Here is a 27,386-nt window from a genome sequence, read left to right on the forward strand (position 1 = left end):
TCACTTTTTACATCCAAATTTATGCTTTCTTTATCTGTGCCCGTCTAATTATCTCTACTAAATTTTATAAACTACATGACAGTCCTGTCTCAGTCTCTTTATATTTCCCTTACTGCCCAGCATAGAGCATTAAGTCGATACTAAATGTTTGCTGAATAACTGAATCTGCAGTCCTCAGAATCATAGAATCCTAGAGCTGGAAGGGCCTTCCAAAGTCACCTCCTCCAGGAGCATTGGTCTACACCCAAGATGATGTCTGAGATCTCTGCCAGCAGCTCCAAATTCCACAATGCTAAGTGCTACAAGAGTTTCAGAGGACAGCAAGATCACTTTCAGTCATGGTGCTCAAAAGAAGGCTTCAGAGATGGCATTTGGGATGAATGTTTGGTGAGTTTTCAAATGATCCCTGAGATAAAAATGTAGCTCTCTCCGGCAGCACCATGGATTCCCACTGGCCTCTGGGATTTAGGACAAGTGCTTAATCGGCATTTCTCTTCAGGGCTCTGCCAGCATTCACAGTTCTCCTACTCAGATGATGCAGCAGCAGCTGTGGAAATATATTGTCTTGGGGGTCCTTGCTCCAGCCCGCCCTTCTGCCCCACTCCTGACCCCAAATATCTGTCTTTGTTTACCTTTGGGCTCTAACCCATTGGAGTTAAAGTGCATCCTCTTTTGACATTCTGTGCAGCTCATCAGGAACCGGGTCACAGCTTCCCTTGGGAGAAAAGCGTAGGTTTCTGCAATCTAGGGAAAGAGACAGAAGTCTAATTATCTCCGGGCTCCTGGTCTCTGGCCGCTAGGTAAGGTGATCAAGGAATAGCCTGCCTTGCTCACAGGTGCTGTGACTCTATTTCCCTGCACAACTGTACCATCAGGCAGTGAAAGGAGCACTGGGACAGGAGTCAGGAGACCTGGGTTTGATTTGGGCTCATAGAATGGTAGAGAAAGGAGGGAGCTTAGAGACACTTACTAGCTGTGTAACCCTGGGGAAGTCTTTTAACCTCTCTGTGCCTCAGTTTCTTCATCTGTAAAATATACCATGGGTTGTTGTAAGGATAAAATGAAATATTTGTGAAGTGCTTCGCAAACCTTAAGACTCTATTTAAATGCTATCACCCTCATCATTGTTGTTATTGTTATTTCTTATATACCACGAGATTTCTCTGGCAATTATTAGCTTTGTTATCTTCACTTAACCCGATCTGAGCCTCAGTTCATCTGAAAATGGCAATAACAACACTTCCACCAGCCACCTCACAAAATCCAGTGTGGGGAAAGTACTCCATGTAAACCTCAACTGTGAGGTTCACATGACACAAACGTGAGTAACATTTTACTCTGTTTCTCATGAGAAAAGCAGGGATAAGTAAGAGCAAGGAGCTATCTGGGACCGAGAGCCAAAGTCAGGGATTCCTTAATTCCCAGGGACTGAAATCATTCAAGATGTTTTCTGAGGATTAGTTCTTTCTGTCAGAGGATGTATGTAACCGAAAAGCAGGCCTGTTAGATAAGGCTGTTTCTTATTTTGGTAATCATTTATAGTCTTTTGTTATAGGTTCTGTTTTAGAGATAGGCCAAGTAAGCTGTTAAGGAGAACTGACTCTCAGGATTATACTGTGAGCTAAGCTAGTTCTAGCATCTTCTTTTAATTGCAAAAATAGCCTGCTACTGGCTACTAAAGGCAGCTCATAGGTGCTCAGAGGCAGCCCAGTGGATTTCTCATCACAACCAGTGGGTCCCTCCCAGAAATAGAATTCAAGGGTCTAACTGCCAATTTTCTGTTCCCACCTTGGAATGAGTCAAAGACAGGAGAACAGAACCATGGAATGTTAGAACCAGGAGGGACCTTAGAACATAGCATGTTGGGCCTGGCATGACCCTCAAAATACCAAATGCTAGAGCTGACAAGGGACCTTGGCACATAGGTGGTCAGAGCTAGTGTGGGCTTTAGAATTTAGAATATGAAATGACAGGACTGGAAGGAGACCAGGGGGTCTGTGAACTTGTGATATTTAGATAACTGTATTTTAATAGAATTACCTTCCTTTGCTATCCTACATATTTTATTTTATTCATTTAAGTCCATCCATGATTATCCCTTACACAGATTAATCTTTACCAAGTTTGTCATTGGGTATAGAAATGGAAAAAATGTGGGGAAAGAAGTTAAAGAAAAAAAAGAAAAGAAGTAAATGGGACACAATGAGGAATAGGAGAGCGTCCCTGTTCTCCCCAAATCCCTGCAGACACTATTTCCCCCTATCATTTGCCCAATCTGCTCTAACAATCAAGCATTTTCTCTTTTGGATTCACATAAAAATTAAAGAAAAGTTAAAACAAATGTAATCCTCTTCCTTTCATTGCCCAAGGCAGTTGAAAGGGTCTAGACAGGTTTTAGGCTTAAAACAATCCTAAGATTTTTGGGGACATCCTGGATTAAACCAAAAATCCTTTCCAAAAGGAACACCACAGTTTAAGAGAAACAGTCATAGAGACTTGGACGCTCTCTCTAGTCTCCTTAACTCAGTGTGATCTTGAATGAGTCATTTCTCTGAGTCCCGGTTTCCACCACTGTAAAATGAGGAATTTGGAGCAGACAACCTCTGAAGGTCCTTTCCTGACATTGTGTGTTCTAAGGTCCCCTTCCAGGTCAGACCATCTATGTTCTATACTCTAAGATCCCTTCTAGCTCTGATAGTCTGTGCTTTAATGTTCCCATTGAACTTTATTCAATGTCCTAAAGTCTAAGGTCTCTGACAACTCTGGTGTTCTATGTTCTAAAACTGCTGTTCTTAACCTCTTTTTGGTGTAACATGGACTCCTTTGACAGTATGGTGAAGCCTATGGACTCATTCTTAGAATAATGTTTTTAAGTAATTGAAGAAAATGCTCAATTTTACATAGAGGTTAATAAAAAAAATATGTAATTTTTCCTCTCCGAGTTCATGCACCCCCTGAAATCAATCCACGGACCATGGGTGAGGAGTGGGGAATGAGACCATGTACCCCAGCTTAAACACCCCTATTCTAAGGTTTCTTCCTGCTCTGACATTCTACATTCCCAGGTCCATTCCCACTCTGATATTCTATGACTAGTGAAATTTCTCAAAGCATGAGTGGATGCTCACATTTATCTCCACTAAGTGGCAGCATAACCCCAGTTTATAGGTCTTTTAATCACAGCCAGAGAAAGTTCAAAGCCTTGTCCCAAAGCCTCAAAAAGGAAAATGGGGCTCTCTACAGAGCCTCTCCCTCTGGGGACTCTCCCCTGCAGATGAGACCCATCAGCTCAAACTGTCTGTCTCCTCTCTCTCTTGGCTCCATATTGGTTATAGCTGAGCAAACTCCCTGCTCGATTTCCTGCACTCAAGGTGTCTATAAGACATTTGTCATCGTCTCACCATCAGGGACTCCCTGCAGAAGGGCCCGTGATGAGACCCTGGGATGGTCCCAAAGCTGCCCTTGGCAACCTGCCCACCCTTTTCTCTTTCTTCTGTGATAGCACTACCCCCAGCCCAGCTCTGCTCAGACCATTCAGTTAATTTGGGTGGTCCCATTGTTATTTCTCAGCTGATTTGATGCTCTGCAGAGCGGCCAGTCTTGATGAGTTATCTCCCTTCCAAACTGTCTGTCTGATTAGGTCTCTCTAGAGGTCTTGGACAAGGGCAAACTCTCCAGTGACTCTGATTAGAGCAGGTGGATGGAGAAAGCCAGAGAGTCAGGGATTGGGAAGACACCCGGGAATTTCTGGAAACCCCAATGCAGCCTTCCTCCCGTATTAACACTAAGCCAGGGGAACCAACACCATGTCTGATGGACACATCTCATCTCTACCCCTGTGTCTGACTGAGAACAAATTCCAGGCCAGTGTGCCAGGGGCAGACGGTCGGTTGGGCACAGCCCTGCGGGGTCAGAAGGGAATACACTCGGCTAATGTGATGATCTCAGCTCAGGAGGAGCTCGGAGGGGTGGGGCACCGGGGAAAGCCAGTGCAGTTAGCAGGCCTGGGAAAAGAGACGATCCAGCCTGTTCCCCTGAGGCAGTGCAACCCACAGATTAGTCCTCAGAAGAGGGGCATTGAAGGAATTAGGGGAGGGGCAGAGCAGCTGTCTGCTTAGGAAATGAGTGGAAAGTTTCTAAATCATGGTCACCCTGATGAAGATGTCCTTCTTACTCACAGAGAGGTTGCCTCCCCATCCGTGCAAGAAAAAAAAATCATGTATGGCCTCCTTAACCAGGCCGCTTCTATGTAGGGGACATAAGATCTTATAAATGTCTCTGGGACTCACAGCTGGAAAAGACCTCAGAGGTCATCTGGTCCAATGCCTTCACTGAAAAGAAGACTAGAAGGGTGAGGTAACTTGCCCAAGGTCAAACATTTAGTAAATTTCAAATGAAACTCACAGCCTCTGATTCTAAATTAGTTTGGAACCCACACTACCTGTTACAGCTAGAAAAGACCTTTAAAGGCCATCTAGTATAACCCTCTCATTTTATAGATGAGGAAATCAGGTCCCAAAGAAGTTAAATGATCTGTTCAAGACCACAGAGCTAGTAAGTAGTTCAGATGGAATTGCAACCCAGGTCCTCCCTCCAACTTCAAATCTAATGATGTTTCCACTCCACCACCTTTGTTTTGCTGGGGGGGGCAGGGGGGGCGGGGGGTAGAGTTGGCCAAGAGGAGGTCACCAACACTTTCCAGACAGAGACAGGTCCCCACCAAGGCTAGGAGTGGTGTCAATAGCCTTTCTAGCCCACTGGGAGGACGTGAGCCAGAGGACAAAGCAGTGCCAGCATGCTGCAGGAAGAAGCATGCCTTCTGGCTGCCTGCCCCACCGTGGGGACACAAGTCATGTGCAAACGGCCGGCAAGGCCCCCTGAGCCACTGAAGGGACACAAGGACAGGGGCCCTAGCCCAGCCCTACAGAGCAAAGGCTGCCCTGTGGGAAACAAAGAAATTCAGACCCCACCTGAGAATCAGGGAAGTCTCTAAAACTGTGACAAGCTGAAGGCCCCCCCCACCCCCGCAACCCCCTTCATTTACGTGTTTATCCAGAATCTTTCTCCTGAGAAGGGCATTAGAAAGTAGGGGAAAGACCACTGGATTTTAGACTCAGAAGACTTAGATCTGTGCCCTCCCTCAGCTACCTCCTACTTGTATGACCTCAGGCAAATCACTCAATCTCTCTGGGGGGTTCTTATGTTCTTAAAATATATATAAGGAATGCATATGTATATATATGAAACAAGAGGACTGGATCCCTAGGATTTCTCTCCCAGTTCTCAATTCTAGGATCCTATGTATGTTTTCCTGCAAAAATATCATTCTTCATCACATTTTTTTTTTTTAGGCAATCAGGATTAAGTGACTTGCCCAGGGTAGTACATATCTGAGGCCACACTGAACTCAGGTCCTTCTGACTCTAGGCTCTATCCCCTAAACCACGTAGCTGCCCTACTACATTTCTTTAAAACACTAGAAGTAGGTTTACTATTTCTGTTTTACAGCTAAGACAAATGAGGAATAAGGATAATTTTTTTTCCTTAAAGATTTGACAGGGAATTTGTGGCAGAGGAAAGGGAAGAAATCCAAGTCTTCTGATTCTCAGTTTGAGGTTATATACAACCTGGCATCTAGTACTCCCTTAATATACATGCTTATTGAGTTAAGTTGAATATGTCTAAAACATCAGTGTAAGAAAGGACTTAAGGGAGTGGAAAGAATGCTGAGTTTGGAGTCAGGAGAACTGGGTTCAGATCTTGTTTCTGACAAGCTTTACATGAAATTGTAGGCAAATCAGTTTCCTAATCTGCAAAATGGGAACAATAATACCAATGTTACCCATACCTCTCAGAATTGTTGTGCGGCAAGGGCTCTGTCAACAAAATGCTAAGTAAATCTGAGTTATTACTATTACAGAGGGGGAAACCAAGGCCCAGAGAAGTAAACCAACCCCCTGGGTCATACAAGTTAGTAAGAGGCAGGGACTCAAACTCCTGTCTCCTAATTCAAAGCCTACTGTTCTTTTCTACTATACACTGCTGCCTCTCATCTCCTGACTTCCTTACCACTCCCCCTCTCTCCCACTCCCACCCCCGAATTTGTCTTTCACATTGGTTTGTTTTATTAGAATCTGAAATTAATTTTACAGTTCTTCTGTGTTGGCCAGGATCCTATTTGTAAGATTGTGGGGTGTTAAGATTTGGGACTGGAGATTTGGGACCTAATCTAACCCCTTCATCTTACAGATCATGAAAGTAAGGCCCAGTAGATTCCTCTCTTTCCTCCAGGTTCTACCAGATGAAATTACAAGGGCAATGCAGAGATTTCTTGCAAATGGCCACAGGCTGCCTGTAAGCACCCCTGGCCTGACCTGAATGGTAGATGATGATGCCCCAGGAGCCCTAGAAGCTCTGATGTTACCTCAGAGGCTTAGCTTTGGGGCTGGGCAATGTCACCACCCAGCAATACCCAGGAGTAGAACAGACAAAAACAGGTTTACGCCCAACCCTTGCTGAAAAATAAAAGCTCTAAGATACTTTCCAACCTTCACATTCTATGTTCTAAGGGACCCTCCAACCTTCACATTCTATGTTCTAAGGACCCTTCCACGAATAACATTATATGATGCTAGGTTTAATTTGTAATCTCTTTTAAAGAGATCATAGTATTTAGAGCTAGAAGGGATTGGAGGAGATTGAGTTTAGAGCTCAGGGTTCGAAGGGACCTTAGGAAGAATGTAGTTCCAAATCCTGAATTTTACAGAAGAGGAAATAGAAGCCAAGAGAAAGAGAGCTGCTTGCTCCAAATTCCACAGCTAATTAAATTGTAGGACAGATTTGAACCCAGGTTTTCTGAATCCTAGACCTAGCTCTTGCCATTACACCATGAAGAGATCAGTTGAGACACCAGTACTTATCTTGATTGGTATGCTTAGGGAGTTGGGATTTGGTTGAATTTATTGATGTAGGTGAAATTGTGAACATACTGGGGGGGGGGAGAGAAAAAAAAGCAGACCCATAGGCCTATTAAATAGCTTGAGTGAGTGAAGTGTGACAGGTGGAGAGGAGAGAAAAAAGAGAGCAGAGTAGTTAAGAAAACAACGTGCTCCACTGAGCATCATTCAGGCTGACGTGATATGGAAGGCCCGGGCCCCACATAGAGCTCAGCCTTGGCATTGTTGCTGAAATTCCAACTCTCTGTGCAACCCAGTTGGACCCTTGCCAGTCATGTGCCAGATCTAGGTAGGACAATAGGAAGTAGAGCATGTGGGAAGACATATGGAGGATAGGTCCCCAAAAATGTAGAATCAAGGACAAGAGAGTGGCTAGACCTAAAGGCAGTTCAGTGTATTGGGGGAAAAAACCTTTAATTTGAAATGAGAAGACCTAGGTTGAAATCTCAGTTCTGTTAGGTGCTGCCATATAACCTCCCCTGCATTTCAGCTTCCTCTTCTGTAAAATGAGGGGTTTGGACTAGATGACTCCAAGATCCCTTCCAATTCTACAATCCTACAATCGTTTTATTCTAGCTGTTATATGCCATGGGATAGTGGAAAGGGCGCTGGACCAGACGGAGAAACCTAGGTTCAAATCATGGTTCTGCTGCTCACTAGCAGTTGTGATACAAGCTTCGGCACTATAAACCAATCCTCTCATCTGTAAAACAGCATTCATAGTATTTATACTACCTATCACTCCCAAGGTGATAGTGAGGAAAGCATTGAATTTACTTAAACATGATATATGTGTGAGCTATTAGCAGCAGCAGCAGCAACAAAGGGATAAACAAGGGTTAGACTAGAGATGACCACCTCTTGATATCAATCAGTTTGTTCCTGAATCCAAACTGCCCTGGATGGTCCAGGCTGAACCTGGGTACAAGTTCCAGCCCATAAGCACCATGAACAAAGAGGGAGAAGACTGAAACCTTCAGGGGGGGAATAGAGCACCTTCTGAGTGCTAGGCACCAAAGGGCATACAAAATATAGTGACAGCACACTATTGTAAGGAAAACTGTCCTAAGGGCTAGTAGTTGAATGAGCTTCCTGAAGGGGCTAGAACCGGGTTCTCCCTTCACTAGAGGTCTTTAGGCAGTTGTTGTAAATGTTGTAGGAGGTATAGTTTTTCTTACATGGCTTGGATTTGGTGACCACTGACAAACTCCAAAATGCTATAATTCTGTGACACCTATAGATAATTCCCAATAATTATCAAAGCAGTTCACATTCCTATGGTACTTTCCCTACAATAACTCCCCCGGAGTAGGTAATGCAAGTATTTCATCTCCATTTTACAGATGACAAAACTGAGGCTTGAAGAGGTGACATCACTCAGCACAAGTCATGAGATAAGAAAATAGCAGAGCCAGGATTTGAACTCAGAGCTTCCAAATCTAAGTTCAGAACTCTTTGAGATGTGGTCCTGTTAATCCAAATCAGACAACAAAAATGGCTAATATTTATATAATAATTTAAGGTTTGCAAAGTACTTTTCATACACACACACACACATAATATATCAAATCATTATTAGCCCAATTCATTATTATCCTCATTTTACAGGTAAGGAAACAAAGGCTGAGAAGTTAAGTAATTTGTCCAGGGCCATATAGCTAGTAAGAGCCAAGCAAGATTTAATTTTAGATCATCTTGATTCCAGGTCTAGCATTCTACCTACTTCCAAGGTACCTCTGAATTCACAAGACCATCAGACCTGTCAGTAGGCTGAGTGGGGGAAAATTTAGGATGACCTTCCAAAAACCACTTGACCACAAAAATTCTATTTAGCCTATAAAATACATGTTAGCTCTGCCCACACTTACCAATGTCAACCCCCTGACCTCCTTTTACTACTACCTATGGGCTAAGCATATCTGTCTGACTTTGATAATAATGATCATTTGAATTCTTTCTACAAATACTAGCCAAAAAGGGAAGGGACAAATATAACCATTTCCCCATGGATTTCTGCCTAGAATCAAAAATCCTGGGTCCAAGTCCCACATCCATCATTAACTTGCTATGTGATCACTGGCAAGTAACCCCCAAGGCTGTCAGTTTCCTCGTCTGTAAAGCGAGGGGTTTGCGTTCTGAACCAGATGATCTCTAAGCTCTTTTCTGGGTCCTATCTGCCAAGGTTCCTTCTAGCTCCCACATTCTAAGGTCTATATGCTAAGGCCTCTTCTTGCTCAGATTCTCTATGTTCTAATAGTCTCTGGTCCCATGATTCTCATCAAGCTTTCCCTGGGTTTCTCAGGACCTTGCATATAGGCTGGGGTCTATTTTCATGAATGATTTAGGCCAAAGTTCATCTCCTAAGAAGAGAAATAAGCTAAAAAGTATGTGGATAAAAGGAATCAGGTCACAAAGGGGAAATGGTCACCTTTAAGAGTGAATTCAACCTATACAATATTGTTCTGGTGCTGTTCACAGAATGAACTCTAGGAAGTCCTGAAGCACCAAAAGTGGCAGAATTGAATTCACAATTTGGCAGGGCTTAGCCAAGGATGCACAGTTCATCCGTATTTCAGAAATCTGTCCCATCTAAGGGAAGACTCTCTTTCTTCTAGGGCAATAGCAGGAGGACAACCATATGCCCTGCACTGTGCCAAATCCACACTGACATAGGTGCTGGCTTCAGAGTAACCCAACAAAACTGGTAACCCTTGATTTTTTTTGACAGGAGATGAAAGGGAATCCAAGGACGTGGAACTTTCCAATGGCTCGGATTGGACGTCCCATTCTAGCCAGGTTGGTTCCTGGCAATCTCATTCTCAACACTATAGCTTCATTCACATTGTTCTTCATCACAAAACTAACTCACATTTGTATAGCACATTGCAGTTTCGATGTGCTTTGCATCTATTGAGCAATCTGAAACCCTCATGAAGTTTGCACAGCAAGTTTGATTATCCCCAATTTATAAATGCTGTGACGGAAGCTCAGAAAAGACTTACCCAAGCTTGCACAGCAATTAAATGACAGAGCCAGGATTTTAACCCAGATTTTCTGACCCTGCACCTATCTGACCTCCCATGATCCCTCACCAAAAATCAGCTACCATCTTCATAATACAATCCTATCTGCCCTTTCAGCTTCAACCGAAGCCCCACTTCCTCCATGAAGTCTTCCCTGACTACTTCAGCCCTCCCTGGCCTCCCTCTCTGAAATCTTCCACCACTAATAACTTATGCCAATCAATTTAGCGTAATGTTTTATACTGCTTGCTGTTGTTTGGTGTATACTTGTCTCTCCAAATAAACTGAGTTTGAGGGCTTCTCTTACCCCTGTAGTGCCTAGAAGAGTGCTGGGCATAGCATCTGCAGAGTATGCTGACCTAGGAAGATATATATGAGGCCTTGGTGACTTGAGGTATTTTTCCTCCACTGTATCAATCACTACGAATTGTGGAGTTTAGTGTCTAACCCAGAAGAGAGATGATTTGAATGAGGGGGAAAGTAATGGCAGTGTATAGCCTTGGAGGTCATTTGGTTCTCCTTTCATAGACAACACTGAGGCCAAGACAGGGGAACTAAATAGCCCAATACCACACTGATACTGAGTAGCCGAAAGGGCAGTGTGGTTCAATGGCAAGGATATTGAGGACCTGCGTTCAAATCCTACCACTGTCATTTACCTCCATGACCCTGGACCAGTCATAAACCTCTCTGGAGCCTCAATTCCCTCATTTATAAAATGAAGGAATTAGACTAAATGGTGTCTACAGACACTTCTAATTCTAAGTCTATGAGTCTCAACTGCCCAGAACAGATAGAATTTTCTCAATCCTCATTTTATAGAGGAGGAAACTGAGGCTCAGAAAGGGAAAGTAAATTGCCCAAGGTCACACAGGTCATAAACGGCTCAGCTTGGATTATCCTGACCTTCATTTTTTAGAAGAAAAAATGGAGGTTTCTCTCCCAAAAGGAGGAGTGACATGCCCTGGGTCACACACCAAGCCAGTCCGGTGATCTCCCCAGTGTTTAGACCACAGTTTCTATTCCCATCCCCCTCCCATTTTTTGAGCCTCCTGATGCCCTCTGTGCCCTTGCCCACATGCTCCCTGTTCTGCTGAGGGGCCATCTCATTCTGCAGCAGATCCCTCCTGCCCGGGGCCAAGTCTGTGGCCTGAAGCTTTGAGAGAAGGCAAGGAAGCAAAATCTCACCGCTCGGTAGGTTTTCTTCTGCCCAGCATGCTTGGGGGTTTTGCCTGGCTCTGCAGAGCTCTCCACATGCATGGAATAGATGATGTCAAAGAAATCTTCCACCACAGCTACCCGTTTCAGAGAGATGCCCTCAGGCTCCGACAGTCCATCTGCCCCCTACAACAGTGTGGGCAAGCTGAGTTAGTATCAGGGATGGGTGACAAGGGTGATGAGATGGGCCTGAGGCTATTAAGGTTGGAGGGAGGGACAGGCATAGTTCTCCAGCCCTGAAATGCCTTGAAGAATGGGGTCTAGGGGGCAGAAAAAGGAAGGGGGAAGTGCAGTGAGGGGTATAAATTAAACACTGCTCCAGGGAGACTGATATCAGAGCTAGGGTGGCTGCAGCTGCTGATAGTAAAGTCTACCAGCAACAATGGGCCTGGAAAAACAGGACAGGGACAGATTCTGGGCCCCAAATTTAAGGAATGACATTTTCCATGATTTAAGACATATTGTGCCAGACTTAGTGGAGGGGGTTTGAGGAGGAAGAGAGGAGGAAGGGCGGGGGAAAGAGAGATGGGTCTGGAGTTGCATACTGTGCCAAGACCATCCCAGAAGTCCCTAGGGGACTGAGGTAGGGAAAAGGAGGGAGAGGTGGTTGGAAGGATGCAACCCCACCAGGCTCATGCCAATTAGTAGGAACCTTTTACAGCAGTCCCAGGATGGGGGCCCTAGGGAAAGGAGCTCAAATCACCTGGGTGCCTCCTCATCTCTCTCCACACTGGCCTTTCTGAAAAGCTACCTCCACAATCTCACTTGCCCAACCCTCTTACCCAGCCCCCCCCCCCCCACCAAAGCAGCTGAATGCCAGCAGCCTCACCAGGGGTCTTTGTGTGTGAAGATGTAGGTAATAACAGCCTGTTATTAGGCCACGTGGGGGGGGGGGAGGGATGGGGAAAGCACGGCCACTAAGCGCTTCTTATCAGGATCATTCTTGTGGTGTCAGCTGGTACTGGCAAGGTGTGCCAAGATAGAGAGGGCATCCTTCAATACCAAGGCTCCCTCCTCACATAAAATCAGAACTTTGAGGATGGTTGGGGACTGAGAAACGCAAAAGAAATTGATCTGTGGCGGATGGGGCCAAAATCCAGGAAGGAATAGCTCCTTTGCAGGAGGTAAAACCAGTTACTTAAACTATATTCATAAATGATACAGTAAACATATATAGGTCACACATGTATACACACACAGGCACAGACACATAGGTATTTGTAACACGTGCACAGGTACACATCATCCCTGTCTTCCTCCCCAGGAAACCTTCAGAGTGGGTCTGCCATGGGTAAGTGGGTCTGGGAGAAAAGTGGAAAGGGTTCAAACTGGAGAGGACTTGGGAAAGAAGAGAGAAAAAAAAAGTAGGTTTTCTAATTATATCAAAAAGTGAAAATCTCTTAGATGATTTTTGTTCAGAGCAACTCTATAAATGATGATGACGTTGCTAATAATAACATTAACTTTCATAGATAAAGACACATAGATACAGATCACTTTCATGTTCATTCGCTCCATGAGGGAGGGAGGCCAGTCAGGTGTGATTATACCCATTGTACAGATGAAGACTCTAAGGTGCAAAGAATCAGGTTTTCTGATTCTCAGGCTAGTGCTCTTTCCACAACCCCATTATGTTGTCACAGGGCACTCATTTAAAACAAAACTTAGATTTTATTTTTAAAATATGGCCCTCCCCCACTAGCTCATGTTTATAGCGTTTATTCTTTGCAAGAACCATGTAAGGATTATTATTCCCACTTTACAGATGCATAGGCTCTCTGAAGGTCACAGTTAATGTGATAGTATGGATTTGAACCCAAGTGTCTCTGGCTCTATACCCAAGCCTTTCTCCCTCATACCATGCTGCCCTTCTATGGAAAGAAAGCATAGAACAGGACTGGAAGGAACCTTGGAGATCATTTAATCTAAAACCCTCATTTAACAGATGAAGAAACTGAGCCCTATAGAAGGGAAATACTTGCCCCACATCACATTTAGGATAAAACTAGTAAGTGACAGGGCTAAGGGGCAGCTAGGTGGCACAGTGGATAGAGCTCCAGCCTTGGAGTCAAGAGGTTGAGTTCAAATCTGGCCTCAGACACATGACGCTTACTAGCTGTGTGACCCTGGGCAAGTCACTTAACCCTGATTGCCTCACCCCCCCCCAAAAAAAAGCAAAAATAAATAAATATAGGGCAGATAGGTGGCGCAGTGGATAGAGCACTGGCCCTGAAGTCAGGAGGACCTGAGTTCAAATCCAGCCTCAGACCAAACACTTGACACTTACTAGCTGTGTGACCCTGGGCAAGTCACTTAACCCCAATTGCCTAAAAAAAAAAAGTGACAGGGCTAGAATTCAAACTGGATGATAGAGGTCACCAAGACAGTGGAAAGAGTACCAGCTATGGAGTCACAGAACTTGGGTCCAAATTATCCCGGTCACACTTACACCCTTTGTGATTTTGGACAATTCAAGTTATTTCCCTATGCCTGTTTCCTCATCTAAGAATGAAGGCTCTTTAAAACAAAAAAAAGATCCCAGATCCAAAGCTAGAAAGGAACTCAGAGACTGTCTGGTGTAGTCCAACCGTACTATCATTTTACAGACGAGGAATCTGAAGACCACAGGTAAGAGGAGTGTCTTCCCCAAGGTCACACAGTTAACGCCAAAGGTAGGATTTGAACCCAGATCCCCTGATTCCACAGTCAATACTCTTTCCAATGTACTGTGCTGTCTTCCCTAGGGTTTGACTTGAGAGCCTCTGAGGTCCCTTGTAAGTCTGGAGCTCTGATTTTGTAATCCTCAGCACCTAGGAGAGAAACGATGTGGCCAAAGTAGGGTGAAAGGAGCTCGCAGCTGAACATCTTGGACCTAGAGCAGGGCTCTCTGAACTGCATGGTGTGCACAGCCCATATTCAGACAGGGACCCACCATCCCACAGTCTCTCCAGCAGTGTAGGTACCTCCCATTTGAATCTGGCCCCAATTCAAAGACTAGGCACTGAACAGCATTTAGCTTATGCACATGAAATCACAGAATCTATCTTTAGAGGAGCAACAACTTTTGTTGTTGTTCAGTCATTTAGCAGACATGTCTGACTCTTCGTGACCGCATTTGGGGTTTTCTTGACAAAGATATAGAGTGGTTTGCCATTTCCTTCTCCAGCTCATTTTACAGTTGAGGAAACTGAGGTAAACAGAGTGAAGTGACTTGCCCAGGGTCACCCAGCTAATAAGTGTCTGAAGCCAGATTTGAACTCAGGAAGATGAGTTTTTTTGACCCCAGGCCTGACTCTCTATCCATTGAACCACCTAGCTGTCCCATTGAAACGACAGTGCTATTGTGGAGAAAGTACTGGAGGCCTGGATTCTAGTCCTGATTCCATCACTTACTAGCTGGGGGACCTGGAGCAATCACTTGACTCCTCCGGCCTTCAGTTTCCTCATTTGCACAATGGCAATGTTTTACACTGCCTGCCTCCAAGGAATATTATGAGGATCAGACAAGATGATGTGAAAAAGCACCTGCAAACACAAGCACAGATGTGAATTATTATTAGTAATAAGCTCTTCTTATTCCAGTTGTATACCATGGACGTCACATATCTTTGAACAGATTTTCACAAAACTGATCTGTGCCCTATCATCCCAGTGAAAACATTCAAATGCTATGCTTGTCTAACAGTTTACACCACCCCCCAAGACACTACTAACTTTCATTTTTTCTAAGCCTAAATTTCTTCCTCTAGTAAATGAGGAGGTTGGAATGGGATGGTCTCTAAAGTCCCCTCCAAGTCTAACCCTATTATCGTTTCTAGGCAAGAGCATGGTAGTGTGATGGTGAGAGGCTACAGAGTATGGTAAGCAGAAGCCTAGGCTGAGAGAAAAGAGCCCTTACAGGGTATGGTGAGAGGAAGCCTGGGCTGGGAGAGAAGAACCCTTGGAGTCCTCACTGTGCTACTAACCTGCTACATGGCATTGAACAAGTCATTTCCCCTCTATGAGGGGAAGTAAAGAAAAGTGTTGGACATCAGAAGGTCATGAATGTCCCTTCCAGCTCTAGCATTCTATTAGTCTATGAGAAACCCAAAGCTCTGCAGCTGGCCTCAAAGGCTAGCAAATTTAATGCTGGAAAAACATTTGGTGGAATGATTTCCAGTGGGGCCCTCATTAACAATATGATCTCTATTTCCTTGAAGTTCAAACTTAGGATCCTATCTGTCATCAGCCAATCTCAACTGCCAAGATGCTGCACAGGAAAGGAGATGACCGCCTGTGGTAACCAAACCATGCAGGGGCTACAAGACCAACACCTTAAATTGTCTTCCAACAGAGCTGGCACCAAGGTTATGCAGTTGCTACAGTGCATTTGGGGACCATGATTTTTGAACCCTAAATTGGGACCTCTGTTTGGAAAGAGGACATTTCTTTTAAAATGTCTTGTGAAAAGCATACTTTCATTTCTTGAAATCAGGACAGTCCCAAGAAATCTAGGATGGTTAGATGGTGTCCACAAATATGCCCTATGTAGTCACAGTTGAAAGACGAGAGTACTATGTTGGGTAAGATTTTGGGTGGTCTCCAAGGAACAGAAGAAGCAACAGATGTAACAGAAAGAGAATCAAACAGGGTCAGGAGGCCTGGTTTTCCAGTCCCGACTGTGTGTGTGTGATGGTGGGGGTGGGGGGAACTCAGGGCAAGTCCCCTCGCCTCTCTGGACTTCTGTTCCCTCCTGAAGGGATTTGGACCAGCTGATCTGCAAATACCAAAGCACAGGATGATGGGATTTAGAGCTGGGAGGCACCTTAGAAGTCCTACAATCCAACCTGAGACTCAGAGGGGCAAACTGATTTGCCCAAGACAGTGAAGTAATAAGTATCAGAATCAGCATTCAAACCCATGTCCTTCTAACTCCAAATTCAGTGTCCTTGCCACTATAAAAATCTGAAATCTCTAATGTTCCTTTCACCTCTAATGTCCCATGGCAACACAGTCAACTCTATGGAATTCAAGGAACAAGTCACAAGACAGCAATACCTTTGGCAAAAGCTGAATCTAAAGAGAAGATAATCATCTTCATTCTAATGAGGCTGGAAATACTTATCACTACCAGTAGCTGCAAACAGTCACAACCCCTGGACACCCAAGTAGAGTAGTTGAGGGAAGAAAAAACATCTTCACTCTATCCTTAGGATGCTTTTCACAACCAACTCACTTCTGTCTCGTGCCAAAATTAGTTTGATCTGGATCATGCCCCTGAGCTGACTTGGCACCAGCACTTGGCACAGTGCCTGGCACATAGTAGGTGCTTAATAAAAGTTTATTGACTGACTGACTACAACAGCAATGCCAACTCTATTGCACCAGCAAGTCAGATGAAAAGATGGAACAAAGTTTTGTATTTGTGATACTATACCGAAAAAAAAAAAAAGCAAAACTCCTGATTCTAATATTCCAAGAACTCCACCTTCCCTACCTTGTTTCCCACAACTTCAGTTCATGTGTTTCATATTCCAGACAAACGGGATGGTCTCCCATACCCCATTCTTTTTCTAATTTCTGGGTCTTAGTTCATCAAATCCCTCATATCTAGAATGCACACACTTTTTCTTCCTTCCAATTCTGCCTGTTGAAATTCCCCTTCAGGGGCCATCTCCTTTATGAAGCCATCCCTGATCTCTCTGATGGAATTTAGTTCTCCCCCATTTAAGTTTTTCTTAACTTTTAAATTAGTCTTCTATTGTACACTTATCACATCCTAATTTATATCATATCTGTTTGAAAGCTTTATATTTCCCCTTTTAAATAAGATCCTTGAGAACTAAGATTCTCATTAATTTCTCTATTCTCAATCTAATAGTATGCTATGTACCTAGTAGGTGCTCAATGTTTCTTGGATTGAATTATTAGGTTATTCCTCTGGGTTAAAGAAAGACCTTAATGTGGAGACTATTTCTTCTATCCCCCCCCAGTAATATCACACAAATTTGGATCTATAGAATCATAGCATAGAATAGAACTATAGGGCTGGAAGGACCCACAGAATTAGATCCACAAAACATCAGAGTTAGAAAGTACCTTGGAATAGTAGCATCAAATTTAGATAGAAGCAGGGACAACTAACCCATATGTAAAGATCCTTGTAGTAGGCATATTGACTTAGAAAATCACATATTAGCATTACCTGTGTTTTACTGTATTTTTATTTATTTTGCTAAATATTTCCCAATTGGGGGCAGCTACGTGGCATCGAGTTCAAATCCAGCCTCAGATACTTACTAGCTAGCTGTGTGACCTTGGGCAAGTCACTTAACCCCTATTGCCTCCAAGATAAAAAAAAATTTTTTTAAACTATTTCCCAATTACATTTTAATCTGGTTCAGGCCATACTTGGGAGTATTGTGGGGGCTCATGTGATCAATTCGACATCTCTGCCTTAGAACATAAAATGTTAAAGCTATGAGGGAGGTTAACACACTAGAAGGACTGGAATTTAAGAATACTTCAAAGGAACAAGCATTGATTTGCATGTATTAGAGATAACAGGATGAACATTTTTCAGGATAAAATTATAATATTTGCTTATAATTATTTGTATTTATGTATGTATGTGCATTGAGTAGAAATTATAGTAAAATTATTAAAAATCATTTAAAAATTCTTGTGTCAATTGACACAGTTGGTACACCTGGTCCTTCTAGTATTAAAAACCATCTAATCCAATCCCCTCATTTTACATAGTATTAAACTGATGCTCAGCCAGGTTTTTGTTGTGGTTTTTTTTTAGGATTCAGTGTAGCTACTAACTTGGTTTTTAAGATCATCAGCTCCCTTTGACCCAGCAATAGCACTTCTAGGGCTATATCCCAAAGAGATCATACAAATGGGAAAAGGACCCACATGTACAAAAATATTCATAGCAGCTCTTTTTGTAGTGGCAAAGAATTAGAAATTGAGAGGATGCCCATCAATTGGGGAATGGCTTAGCAAGTTGTGGTATATGAATGTAACGGAATACTATTGTGCTATAAGAAATGATGAACAGGCTGACTTCAGAAAAACTTGGAAAGACTTGCATGGTCTGATGCTGAGTGAAATGAGCAGAACCAAGAGAATGTCTAATGACTAATGTTGATAAACTTAACCCTTCCCAGCAATACAAGGCTCTAAGACATCTCTAGAGGCCTTGCGGTGGGAAATGCTATCCACATCCAAAGAAAGAACTATGAAAGTTGAATTGCTATTTTTTTCTCTTCTGTTGAGTTTTGTTTCCCCTTTCTGACGGTTCCTCCTATTGGTTTTAATTCTTACTTACAACATCACTAATGTGAAAATATGTTTAATAGGAATGTAAATGTATAGCCTATATCAGATTGTGCGCCGTCTTGGGGAGGGTAGTAGGAAGGAAGGGGGAGAAAAATTTTAAATTCAAAAGCGTATGGAAGTGATTATTGATAAATCAAAATAAATTAATAAAATTTTTTAAAAAGATCATCAAAGACAGAGATCAGCAAATCTCTAATCCAAAAATTAGTTTATAGTAGCAAAGAAAGGTACAGAATGACAGCTGAAAGTAACATTTTAAATATTCTCAATATCTCAATAATCTTAAGTCAGGGAGAGAATTAGGAAGGATATTAACACCAAGGATAAATGTAGACTTGGAAGTCAGAAGACCTAGGTTCCTGTGGCTCTGCCACTAATAGCACCTCACCATTGCCTTTAGCAAGTTAGTCTCTGTCTCTGGACATCAATTTCCCCATCTCTAAAATGAGGGCTGTAGACTAAATGAACTCTAAGTTTCCTTCCAGCTCTGATATTCTGCATTCCAAGGCCCCACCCCCCACCCCAACTCTGACAATTCTGTTCCCGAAGCTTCCTTTTGGGAGAGCAGGGAAAATGGATAGAGCATAGAGCCAAGGAAGACCTGAATTCAAGTCTCACCTCTGAAAAATACTGACTGTATGGCCTTGGGCAAATCACATTCCTTCTCAGTGCTCCAGGCAACTGAAACTATAAATCTCAGAAAAGTTTTAGAAATGACCTAATAGAAGTTTCCTCACTAGGTGATCCCTAAGACAATTACATCATGGGTTCTATCAAAAAAAAAACCATTTCTGTAATCAGATCAGACCCTGTGAGACATTATCTATAGGCTCCTTAAAAGCAGAGGATGCTTTTACCTTTCTTCGTATCCCCATCACTTAATACAGTACCAGGCACATGGCAGGAGTTTAATAAATGCTTGTTGACTGGCTAATTGATCATAAAGTATTCAGAGCTTCAGAAATATAATACCATCCTTTAAAAGGGGGAGGGTGGGAAGACCTATTTGTACAAAAATATTTATAGCAGCTGTTTTTGTGGTGGCACAGAATTGGAAATTAAGGGTATGCTCATCAATTGGGGAATGGCTGAACAAGTTGTGGCATATGATTATAATGGAATACTATTGTACTATAACAAATGACCAGCAGGATGATTTCAGAAAAACTTGGAAAGATTTACATGAACTGATGCAAAGTGAAGTGAATAGAACCAGGAGAACATTGTACACAGTAACAGCATTATTGTACAATGATCAACTGTGATTCTCAGCAATGTGTATTCTCAGCAATACAATGATTCAAAACAATTTCGAAGGACTCAGGATGAAAAATGCTATCCACATCCAGAGAAAAAACTGATGTAGTCTGAATGCAGATCGAAGCATACCATTTTTCTTTTTCTTTTAGTCTGTGTCTTCTTTGATAATATGACTAATATGGAAAAATGTTTGGAATGAATGCACATGTATAACCTATATCAAATTCCTTACCATCTCATGGAAGGGGGAAGTAAGAGAAGGAGGAAGAAAATTTGGAACTCAAAAATCTTTTTAAGTGAATGTTAAAAATTGTCTTTACATGTAATTGGAAAAAATAAAATATTATTTTAAAAAAGAGAATACCATCCTTTAGGAAAGCTTTATCTCTTTTTTAAATTAATAATGTCCTCAAATCATTCCATCTTCCACTCAAGCCCTCCTCTGCTGTCTCATTGCAATGTGGAGGTAAGCTTGGATTCTCAAAGGCTATGCTAGTGCAGCCCAAGCTCTGGCAGGTATGCACATAGTAATGAACTGTGTGTCCGCTGTCCAAGGATTGGCCTAGCTAAGTGCCAACAGGCAGATCACCACAATAGTGATCACCAAGTGGTGATATTTTGGTCACATCAACACCTGTGGATTATCCACTTAGGTGAAAAGGAATTGTAAAGTCCAGTTAGAAGAAGGATTCAATGCTGGTGAACTCACAGATCTTTTGTAATACTAAAGAATTATCTTTCCATCAGCCATGCAGGTCAATTATCCATCTCTCTAAAACTGTAAAGTTAACAGAACCTCATTGACTAAAACTGGCACAAATTCAGTCGAACATTTCTAAATAAAGGCTTATTGTGGAATTCTGTATACTGCAGAATCAAAGAATGTTAGAGATGAAAAGGACTTTGGAGACCATCTAGTTCAATCTCAGTTTAAGGAAACTGAGGCTGAGCAGTTAAGTGATTTGTCTAAGGTCACATAGCTTAGTAAGCAGCAAAATTCAAACATAGGTCCTTCGACTCCAAATCCAGTGTTCTTTCTGCTATTTTACATTGTCTATATAGTGAAAGAATTAGAGGAACTTTATTGGCCTATGACTAATAAGTAGCTCCCACACATATAGCATTTAGAAAGTATATAGATTCATTTAGCCTGAGTGCTCAGTCATCTCTCAAAGACTACAATTTTCAGAGCAGGTGCCAATCTGCATTGGAAAAAGGAGTTCCTCAGAAGGAGATCCCTAAGCTGATGCAATCATAGGTCTAGTTAAAAAAAAACACAAAAAACCAAAGAGGTTTACAATGGGATTTCCCTGAAATAGTCCCATGAGTTACAGAGTAGAATTATCACCCATTCTCAGAGTTGGAAGGGAATAAAAAGGCAGTCCTTACTTGAATATGAGTTTCTTCTATCTGGCAAAAGTTAATTTCCTTGAATACTCAAGTGAATGGTAACCCACTACTTCTGGGACAATCTATTCTGCCTTGGATAGAACTAATTGTTAGGAAGCTTTTCCTGACATCAATCCTAATTTTTCCTCTTTGCAACTCCTTTGCCTACCCCACCCCCCAAAGAGACAAACAAACCAAAACCTCCTTCTGGTTCTGCCCTCTGTAGCCACAAAGAACAAATCTCTCTTATATGTGACAGCCCTTCAGATATGTTAAGATAACTATCATGTCACCATTAAGTTTTCATTTCTTTAAGTTAAACATCCCCAGCTCTGTCAACTGAACTATTATTAGCTCTGTGTTACAGATGAGGAAGCTGAGGCACAGAGAGGGTTAGTGGCTTGCTCAGGGGGTCACACAGCTAATAAATGATGGAGCTTGGATTTGAATTCAAAACTTCTAAATAGCAAGTCAGTGTTCTTTACACTACCCTATACTTCCTTCCAATATTAACCAAAGCATTTCCTGGCTACATGCATTCATCCCTTAGAAGTGTCTAGAATCTGAATTTCCTCAGTCTCTTCATGTAAGCCAATTAAATGGCTCTCTGACCTTGGCAGCAGGGAGAAGCCCAACTCCTAATAGGCTGCAATCCTGTCTTCCTCACTGGGCTCTAGAAGTCACTCCCTGGTAATAAGTTACGCTCTTAGAGAGGCAGGTTAACTGTTCCAGGCCACTAGGGTATCATTCAGTGCAGTACAGTCATAGAGATGTGAAGTTTATTTCTTCTAGGAAGGACAAAAGTTTGGTTGATTGGCCCCAGCCTAAAAAGAGAGATTTCTCAACTGGGGCAGTACCTCTGATGTAGGAAAACACCAAAGAGAATTTCCTTAGGAAATGTGATTTTGGCACATTTCAAATTCAGCTCACTGTCAGGGAAATTATTCAAAGGGATTGGAGTCGGGGAGAAAAGCCAGCCAGTGGGGAAGGCTCTAGAGGTAGAGCCTTTGGCTACTGCTAGTGTCAGAGCCCCAGCCTTCAGGGGGCTGATTGCACAAGCAAATGTAACCACATCACTTCATCACAGTGAGACCAGGAAGCAAATTTATAGAGATTAAGAGGCAAAGGCTACTATGCATATTATCAGTGGGCTACCTTCAACCCTGGGGAAGGGGAGGAGGGGGCTTGTGTCTCCCTTCCCCCAAACCACATTTTAATAAAATCATCTTGGGTCAGCAGGGTAGGGGTTCTGCCAGCTGCTATTCCAGGAGAGGGAGGCCTACAGAGCTGCCTTCTCATTAATATAGAGCTGAACAGGGCCAACAGCAGGTACAGGGAATGTGAAGCTAAGGAGCACACAGTCAGCTTCTAGCAGGGTTGGCCTCAGAAGAAAAACAAGAGGTGGGGAGGGAGCCCAAATCACACTGATCTGATCTGCAGAGAAGAGTGGAGTAATGAGAAAAGATTAGAAATACTCTTTTGGACAAAAAACACCTCTGACCAGAATCAGGGTAATCATCAGCATTCCCAGAAATTCTCTTCTGCAAAATACAAAATGAGAAATGAAATATTATTATTATTGTTATTGAAAGGAGTGTCTGCTTAGTTAGTGGAAAGAGTGCTAAACAGAAAGCCAGAAACCTTGGAGGTTCAAGTCATTCCATGTCCCCTTTTGCAAATTATTTACCTTTTCTGGATTTCACTTCTCCCACTTTTAAAAAGAAGGGACATAATTAGATAATTGTTAAAATTCTTTTCAAATTCAAAACTTTATCAACTTTGGGTTCAGAATGCCAGATCTTGTGAAGAAAGAAATCTCAGTCTACACACCCAAGGTTGTAATACCTTGAACTAGTCATTTCAATTTTTTGAGCCTCACTTTCCTTATCTATTAGGAATAATGATATTTGTATGCTCATCTCATTCATAGGAGCTGTCCTGAGAAAAATCTTTGTAAAACTTAAACCATTCTAGAAATGAAAGACTATTATTCTTTTGCCTATGTATTTAATGGAATATAGATTTAAGGCCGAAGAGAACTCCAAAATAAACGATCACACCAGAATTTTAGAACCCCATAATTTTTATGAACTCTTTAAGTCTTAGGGAAGAAAGATAAAATGATCAGTTCCTCTCCCTTTTCTTCTCTCAAAAAAAATTTTTTTTTTAAATTAAAGCACTATCTGCTGGCTCAATTTAGCACCTGCCTCTTCTCCATCCCTTCATACAATCTCCAACTGTTAGTGTGAGAGCCTTCTTCTCTGCAGTGCCCGCCATCTGGAACAGCCTTCCCATATTCCAAGTCCTCCTTTATGCCTCGCTGAACCTCCATCTTCTTTCAAATCACGCCTGGACCAAACTGCACACCACCAGCAACAAAGGAAGGTGGCAGGAGCAGCCCCCAAATAACAGGCAACACCTTACAAGAATTTGGGAGTCTCTCAAGAAGCTCCAAATGTTCCTGGTAGCTTGTTTTCAGCAATCCTCACAGGATTCTCTGTATCTCGGCAAAGTCGGGAGGTGGGGTGGGGAGACAGAAAAGGGGAGAGCAGGTATCCAGGTATCCAATTCCTTAGAGGAAAGGGGTTGGATAGATGCAAATACTAGTATTAACTTACACCCTCCCCGCACCCTGCTATCCCCTTCCCCCAATTTAACAGATGGAGAAAAGGAAAAGTTAAATTTCTCGGGCTAGGCCTCAGTTAAGCAGGGGCCAGGGCAGAGACTAGAATTCAGCTCTGTCCCAGTGCCCGCGGGGGGTTTTGAGGGAGGGAGACAAACGCACAAACTCTTCCTTCCTCAGGCGCGGGGAGGGAGTAGTATTTGATGCATTCAATGGACCATGGGGGCCGGGCCGTCCCGCTTCTTAGAACCCCGCTCCCGTTACCTTTTTGTGCCGGGGGAGGGATAAGGGGCGATGCCTGTGTAGGATTCTCAATGGCAGTAGGTATATCCAGTGACTTTGGAAGAATAGAGCAGAGGACCTTCCCTCACTGGCATTGGGGAGAAGGAATGTAATTTTTTTGGGGGGGTGATGAGGGGGAGTGGGTGGAGGAGGAAAGTATATCCAGAATTTTCTGTGGCCAGAGAGCCAGTACTTTTTAGGAACTAGCCTGGGAAGGTTCGTGAGAAAATACCCCCCCACACATATACACCCTACTCTGGGAAAAGATGTGAGACGTGGGATGGGGGAGAGGGGGAGGGGGACCCGCAAAGAGACCAGAGATGGAATATCTAGGATTTTCTGTGGAGATACATTCAGTACTTTGGGGGAGCCAGGGGTTCAGAAGACATTAGGCTCCAGAGCAGCACTGGAGCGGGGGTGAGAGGGTGGGAAGTGGGGAAAAGAGGATTCAAGATCTCTTTTGAGAGAGGGCTGTCATTTGCATACCCCTTCCCCTGGTTTTTCCGGAAAAGGAGGCAGAAGCGAAGGGGGGGGTGGAGAGAGCCAGCCGTACAGGGGTCAGCCCCCGAGCGGCTGAGCACTGCCCCCACGCCCGCCCCCGCGAGGCCCGAGCCGGGCGCCGGCTCTGGGCCAGCTCCCAGGGCGTCCTGCGTCCCCTTGGGGGGGCTTGGGGCAAGGGCTGGAGGAAAGAGCCGACGGCAGGAGATTTAAAGAGCAGCCCCAGGTGCCAGCTCCCTGCCTCCTCCGCCCCGCCCCCGGCACCCCCGCTTGGCCAGAGACCCGGCCGGCTGCGGCTGCTGTCGCCGCCTCCTCGGGGCCCGGTGGGGGCGGCTGACCAGCGCTCGGCTCAGAGCCGCACGGGGCGGGGGGAGGCACTGCCCTAGATGGGGGAAGAAGGGTGCGCCAGATCCCGCTACTTGCACCGAGAGGGTGGCCTGGTAGACGAGGGTGTGCGGGGGGTGAACAGCCCTGCGTGGGGATGGGGATGTGTCCGCGGGACAGCTCCACAGGCGCGGCTGAGGTTGTCCCGGATGGCGAGGGGGCGCGCGACACAGCGGGGAGGAGAGAGGCGGCCCGGCAGTGGGGGGTGGGGACAGCGCCGCTGGACAGAGCCAGCCACGCGAGCCTCCGAGGGCGCCCAGAGCTGGGAGGTGGGGGAGGAGGAAAGGGAAGGGGCCTCGGGATAGTCGCTGGGAGGAGAGGGGGTCCAGGACCATCTGGAAATGGGAGGGAAGAAAGATGCAAGACAGCACGGGGAGGGGACTCTAAACCCTTCCTGGGGGGAGCGGGCGGGCGCACTGGGTACGGGCAGCAGCGGACTTGGGACATGCCGGACATCTTGGGAAAAGAGGAGGAGGGGTGGGGCGCACTGGGTGGGGGCAGGGGCTGTAGATTACCGCTCCACGAGCCGCCCAGGGTGCCCAAAGTGGGGAGAGGAAGGGGGGTTGGGAGGTGGAAGGGAAGGGGGCGGTGGCGGTGGGACTGCAGGACCAGCCCCTCCCAGGCCTAAAAAGCCCGGCTGGAACCGCGGGCTCCTCTCTGGCAGGCAGGTAATGAGGGTAACCATGGCAACCCACCAGAGGAAGTGTATTCTGCAGGAGACGTTAATCCCCTCTCCCCGGAGCTGGGACAGCCTGACTTTTCATTCTCACACAGTAATTAGATACCAGCTGTCAGTGTAGGGCGAAGGCTCTGTGGCTGTGGACTGGCTTGGGGCTGGGGGTACACAAAGGGTGTGGGAGATGTATAAAAGGTTCGGGAACCCTTTTCGGCAGGGGAGGGGTTTCCTGGAACTTGAGAGAGAGAGAGAGATGGTGACTATATGGTCCAGGCAAAGAGCCAGTACTGGGACTCTTCTCACTTGCGCACACCCCTCTCACCTGTCTCTTATTACATATTCAAAATCCCTCCCATCCCATCCCACGCACACCTGCTGTTCTTCCAACGTCTCCAGGATTCGGCCTCACCTGTCCCCTTGGCTGCAGAGGCTGCTGCTCCTATATAGAGTTAAAGCCTCCTGTCCCGGACACACCTGCTGTTTGCCCACCTACTGCCTCACCCCTGCTCTCCTCACCATCCTACCGTCCTTGCCCCTCATCTGTCTACCTGGCTGGAATCTGAAGGAAATCGGGTCTCCCCATACCCTTCTCCCGGCTAATTGGGGCGAATCCCTGCTATATCCCAAGAGGACACACCCTGCGTTTTTTTTTTTTTTTATTCCTCCTCATACAATGTCAGATCTGGAAAGGGACTGGAAACACAATGTAAGAGCTGGAAGGAATCTTAGCATACAGTTTTAGAGATACAAAGGACTTTGAGGATCATCGAACCCAACCTTCCCATTTTACCTTCCCATTTTACGGTGAAGGGAACTGAATCTCCAATTAATTACACAATAAGGTTGGGAACTCGGCTCTCCTAATTGTCAATAAAATGCTCTTTTCCAATGCAACCAGGTAAACTTCCCCTTCAGCGCCAATGAGTGGACTGTTCCAAAAATGCCCTGAGAAATCATTTCTCCAAGGAATAACACCTCACGGTTAGCTGAATGACCTTGGACAAGTCACTTAACCTGTACAGACCTCAGTTTATTCTGTAAAATGAAGGAGTTGAATTAAAAGAGCCTTTATAACTATAAAGGCCTATACTTTAAGGCTACAAAGCATTTGCTCAGGAGACCCCTCCAAAGTACTATGATTTTCTCTATCTTACAGATGAGGAAATAGGTACAGAATGGAGCTACTGTGAGTAGGCGAGGATCGCAGGGCTAACAAGTGTGGGAGTTAAGAGAGTAAAGTCCTTAGCACTTGAACTCTGGTCTTCTGATCCTGACACCAGCTTTTTCAACAACACCCAGCTGCTCTTGGTCTTTCGGGCTTCCTAGCCAGGCTTTCTTCTATGAGTTCTCTTTGGGAATGACTAGCACAGCAGCCCCACCCAGTACTTCTGTCCAGGAGATTAACCCCCTCCACTCTCACTGGGGATATGTGCTGGATTGGGGAGGGGGGGTGAGGAGAGCAGCCTTTAGAGGGACAGGAAGTGCTGAACAGCAAGCCTCCTTATTTCTCCTCTTTGTGGTGTGTCTGGGGCAGTCAGGCTGTGGCTATCTGATCCCTTCCATACTGCCGTGTCCGTGACCTCCCATTCCTCCCCTCCAGGGCCCAGGGTTAGCTACCACCCTCTGAAGTAACAGGACACTCCCTCTTCCAGGCTGAGAAAATCCAGGCAGCCTCCAGGGAAAATGCTCAATTGCCAAGAGTAGATGGTTAGGTTGCCTTCTGGGGAAACTTTGGTCCTCAGACTGGAAAA

General features: G+C 44.4%; 1 protein-coding gene and 1 long non-coding RNA gene across 2 annotated transcripts in view; one reads left to right on the plus strand and one right to left on the minus strand.

Moving 5' to 3' along the window:
* Positions 1-27,386, minus strand: part of NOL4L (nucleolar protein 4 like) — a 200,443-nt gene that overhangs the window by 133,272 nt on the left and 39,785 nt on the right. The window contains exons 2-3 of the mRNA XM_020990731.2: positions 11,168-11,323; positions 633-744 (exon numbers count right to left, since the gene is read on the minus strand). Of these exons, the coding sequence (XP_020846390.1) occupies positions 633-744; positions 11,168-11,323 (268 nt within the window). The remainder of the gene's footprint in view (positions 1-632; positions 745-11,167; positions 11,324-27,386) is intronic.
* LOC144455925 (uncharacterized) lies at positions 140-20,109 on the plus strand. Its single transcript, XR_013484792.1, has 3 exons — positions 140-387; positions 9,685-9,752; positions 15,397-20,109. It is a non-coding gene; the product is annotated as an uncharacterized LOC144455925 (long non-coding RNA).

Source organism: Phascolarctos cinereus, unplaced genomic scaffold (assembly GCF_003287225.1).
Source record: "Phascolarctos cinereus isolate Bilbo 61053 unplaced genomic scaffold, phaCin_HiC Scaffold_2;HRSCAF=192, whole genome shotgun sequence".
NCBI lineage: Eukaryota > Metazoa > Chordata > Mammalia > Diprotodontia > Phascolarctidae > Phascolarctos > Phascolarctos cinereus.